The 4,321-nt window shown below is 37.2% G+C and overlaps 1 protein-coding gene across 2 annotated transcripts in view; it reads left to right on the forward strand.

Moving 5' to 3' along the window:
• The window catches only part of LOC125042656 (60S ribosomal protein L10-like), a 4,967-nt gene extending 945 nt beyond the window's left edge, over positions 1–4,022 (forward strand). For both annotated transcript variants that reach the window (XM_047638445.1, XM_047638444.1), the window contains exons 4-6: positions 2,658–2,764; positions 3,037–3,199; positions 3,828–4,022. In XM_047638445.1, coding sequence (XP_047494401.1) covers positions 2,658–2,764; positions 3,037–3,199; positions 3,828–3,998 — 441 coding nt within the window. In that variant the 3' untranslated portion in view covers positions 3,999–4,022. The remainder of the gene's footprint in view (positions 1–2,657; positions 2,765–3,036; positions 3,200–3,827) is intronic.
• The last annotated feature ends 299 nt before the right edge of the window (positions 4,023–4,321 follow it).

Here is a 4,321-nt window from a genome sequence, read left to right on the forward strand (position 1 = left end):
AAACGTATAGTCCTGGAATTGTTAAGATGGCAGGGGTGTGGGAATTCAGAGTAAGAAAAATAATTGCCATAGAAAGGGAAATTTTAATGCTTAAATATCCAAGTGTATGGTAAGGGTGCTTCATTTGCATATTTTAAGGTATCGATCCCGTTTTTTTACTTACTTTGATTTGCATGATTATCCTGTAGAGGACGACAAGCTTCCTTCTAGTGTATTGAGAAATGTAAGGCTTGATCTTAATGTAAATAGTCAATATGTAGTAATTTTAAGAAAGTCTTGCATCTTGAAGCCTATCCAATTCGTTATCCATACCTATTAATGTCTAGCAGTTAAATATGGCAGATTGCAGTACGATTTGAAGGTTCAGAAAATTTACTTGCATAGTATTTGCTCTCCCACAGCTGGGGGGTGATGTCACACAAGATGTCCATGCTTTCTTGCTGGGCAGATCTTTATAGGAGAGGATTTGCAGTCCCAAATAAGTTTTTTTTTTTTTAAGATGTAGCCCTTAAGTAATGACATTGATTTAAATTGTATAATCAAATCCTACCATATTATACCTTGTATCCACCCTAGCTATTGGGTTTTGATATTGTGGCCCAGTGTTAGATCTACTGTTAATATGCTAGACATAATTAATCCATTGATACTAATTTTTTGTTGTAGAAGGGGGGGTAGAAAATCACCCTTTGTATTTGCAAGTGAAGAGGTCCCAGCATTACTGGATTTGTGAATGTATCCTGCTTAGATATCTAGCGGGACCATATCCGTGTTTTATTCTTTATAGGGTTAATGTTACCTAGAGCAATGTACGAAGATAGAGGAAATTGACACTGCCATCTTGTAGAGCATAAAAGTTTTAAGCAATAGTTAAATCTGGAAGTGACATAAATAGGCTCTGCATGGCACAGCTCTGAGAAGTCCCCATCATTTTTACCTTGCCAGGACCAAAACAAATGTGATGCGCAACTCTTTACTGCAATCTATCTAGTCCGTGTATTAGTAGGCACTTGTGAGAATGATTTTGTAGAGCAGGTTTTTTCAGAATTCATATATTTAATGAATTTTTACTTGTTATACTATTATGCATGCAAGTTTTGCTAAAGGGAGATTTAACAGGCTATGCAATGCCATTCATTGAGAAATGCTGGTAAGAATTGATTCATTTAAGTGTTGCGGCAATGCTGGGTCCTTTTTTAAGCTATATAGTGGATATACAGAACCAATACATTAGTACCTCTCTCAACATGTTATTTTGAGCCCATCAAGTGCCCCAAATCCCAAAGTGATTAGAAACCAAGGAAATCTGATCATAGACGGAAGTGAAGAAAGGTTTGGGGTTTCACTGCGTAAAGGCATGTTTTACCCTTCCCTGGCTAGGGAACATATAGATTGTAGTGTATAAATCCCTCAGGGTTAAGTTTCGGTTAGTTTATTGGTTAGGACGCATTGTATGATCACCATGGAGGGTCTGGATTGTGAAACCCATAGTTTTTCAAAATTTGGGACATCGGCCTGTAGCCTTTCAAAGCTGGCAGGATGGTCCTGGTTTCATTTGCCAATTTTTGTTTCATTTGTTTACTTGGGAGCTATTTTATATTCGTCAGACAGTCAGGCTCAGGTTTTCATAAAATCAACCTCTTAACATTTCATAGATTTCTGCAGGTTCTTATGGACATCCTGTGCTATCCATTATCCCCCCTCCCCCCAACCCCTAGTTACTCATGCATCCCTCAAGGTTGTTGGGTAGAGGAAATGTATACATCTAATTTTGGAACTTAGTCTCTGGAGGGAGCATTACTCTTGGTAACAATTACCCTTTAATATTTGTCATACCTGGGCATTTATTTTCAATTACTGACAACCCATAACCAATGTTAGTGTATCCAAGCAAGCCCATTTAGCTTCAGAAATGTCAAATTATAAACTCTGTATAATACCTGGTGTTCTTGATTCTATAAGACAGAGAAAGGGTTATTAAATTAGTCTATTAAGATATTTATATATGCTGTGCCAAAAGTCTGTAAATGCAAAAATTAGATACTGAATCTATTGTAATTTAGTTGGTGATAGTAGATCCATAAGCAGAACATATGAAAGGCTCAAGAGCACTTCTAGATGCCTATGAAGCCTTTATCAAGTGGAAGCCAAGCTATGTAATTGGAGGCATGTTCTTGCAGCATGGGTAGACTGGCAGAGTTAGGGTGGGGAGAGGAGGGATGTATAAATAGAAGTTCTTGGTTGAATGATTCTAAGTGGAATTAAAGTAATATTTTATTGCTTGTGTATGTGAAAGAAGACCATGCTTACCAAGATTGAGATGTTCAATAAAATATTGGATATTCACCATAGTGATTTAGTAGTAAGAAATCAGTGTGCTTTGATTACTGCAATGCAGTTTTTAAGTATGGCATTTTTCTTGTACAAAAATTTAGCAGAACTTTCTTGAATGGTATGCAAACCATAAATTATATTTCGGCTGAAACGAGGGAGGCATTATGGGTAGTTTTAAGGACTGCATTTTAGGCCAGGCTTTTGTAAAGAATGAAACTTAGGCTTCCTGCTGTGACATGTGGGTAGCCTCTTCTAAAAACCTTTTTTCATATTAGTGAACATGACTTGCAAAAGATTGTCTCAAACCCTTTTTTTCTTCACAGTATCTTGTAAAGCACTGCGGTAAGGATCAGTTCCACGTGCGTGTTCGGCTCCACCCCTACCACGTGATCCGCATCAACAAAATGTTATCGTGTGCTGGTGCTGATAGGTAAGTGATCATATGCTTTTCTATGTACATACATTGTTAGTGTGACCATTTTTGGAATATTCTTATTTTACCCCATCTGTTTTCCTTGGGAGTGCAGTTGTTAGTATGTGCTTCGTTCAATGGGTGGGGAAAGGAAAGCCAGGTTGTGTAAGGCATGTACATCTGTAGTGCTAGCCTAAGAATCTCTGGGTACAAAATTTGAAGTAATAGATCTGGGAAGAAAAAAATGAAAATTGTTTAATACTAAAAAAAATATTTTTTTTTGCCTCCAGATTGCAGACCGGAATGCGTGGTGCCTTTGGTAAACCCCAGGGCACTGTTGCCCGTGTCCAGATCGGTCAGCCCATCATGTCTGTGAGGACCCACGACCGTCACAAGGAGCAGGTCATTGAGGCTCTCAGACGTGCCAAGTTCAAGTACCCTGGACGTCAAAAGGTAAGCCAACTTTGGTTTTGGTAAATGGGAAAGCTTAGATATATTTTATGTATATATAAGTATATTTTCTCTTAATTTCTTATTGCCTGTTGTGCATCTTTGTTTTATTAGAACATTAAACTTCTGCTGAAATGTTTATTAGTACTGTAGTCTGAATTTCAGACTGGGTCGTTTAGGCTTGACGAAGATTTAAACATCACTTAGTTCAGCATTTCTGATATTGCTGCATGTATAGCATTTAATGACAAAACTTGAAAGCAAAATTTCAAATGAGAATCAAAATAGTGTACCCCACTCATAATTCAAAGGAGTAGAGCTGTTAGTATTTACTTCTGTGAAATGGTGGGCAAAGTAAACCCGATTTGTGTATGGTATGAGCATTTGTAGCTCAAACCAAAGAATGTCTGGGAACAGATTTTTATATAATTAAATTTAGGCTGGAATAGTATTCCAAAAGTCTTTAAATCCAAAACCTATGTGAAGAAGTGGTGAGAGTATTGTACATTGATTTTAACCATTTTCCCATCCATTCTATGGAGTTAGATATTGGAAGTTTAGGCTACTTTTAAGAAAACCATATGGAGTTACTTTACAGATTTCTCTTCATGCTTGTTTTTTTTCTCTGCAGATCTTTGTTTCCCGCAAATGGGGCTTCACCAAGTTCGACCGTGAAGATTTTGAGGACCTCCTGGCCATTGGTCGCCTTAGGCCTGATGGTGTCACTGTGCAGTACCTCCCAGAACATGGTCCCCTTACTAGATGGAAGAAGGTCCAGTTGGAACTTGCTGGTCTTGCTTAAGTCTCATTAAACATGAAGGAATGATCCTGGTTTTCACTGTCCTCCATAAATAAAAACTGTTCTAAGAAAAGTGAATATGAATAATGGATACTTGCAGAAAGCAATTTAAATTTTACAGGTTTTTTGGTTTTCTTTTTATTAAAATGTTTAAAATGTAAACGAGAACCAATATAAAATTGGCCAAACCTTAACTCACCTTTACCAACATAAGTTCATGGTAGGACTACGTTTTGATTGCCTCTAGTGCTTAATAATTACTTGTCCTACCTATGTCACCTGTTTACCCCTTTCCTTGATTTTTGAAAAGTTTTTCTTTTAATGTT

Source organism: Penaeus chinensis, chromosome 32 (genome assembly GCF_019202785.1).
Source record: "Penaeus chinensis breed Huanghai No. 1 chromosome 32, ASM1920278v2, whole genome shotgun sequence".
In the NCBI taxonomy this organism is placed as follows: domain Eukaryota; kingdom Metazoa; phylum Arthropoda; class Malacostraca; order Decapoda; family Penaeidae; genus Penaeus; species Penaeus chinensis.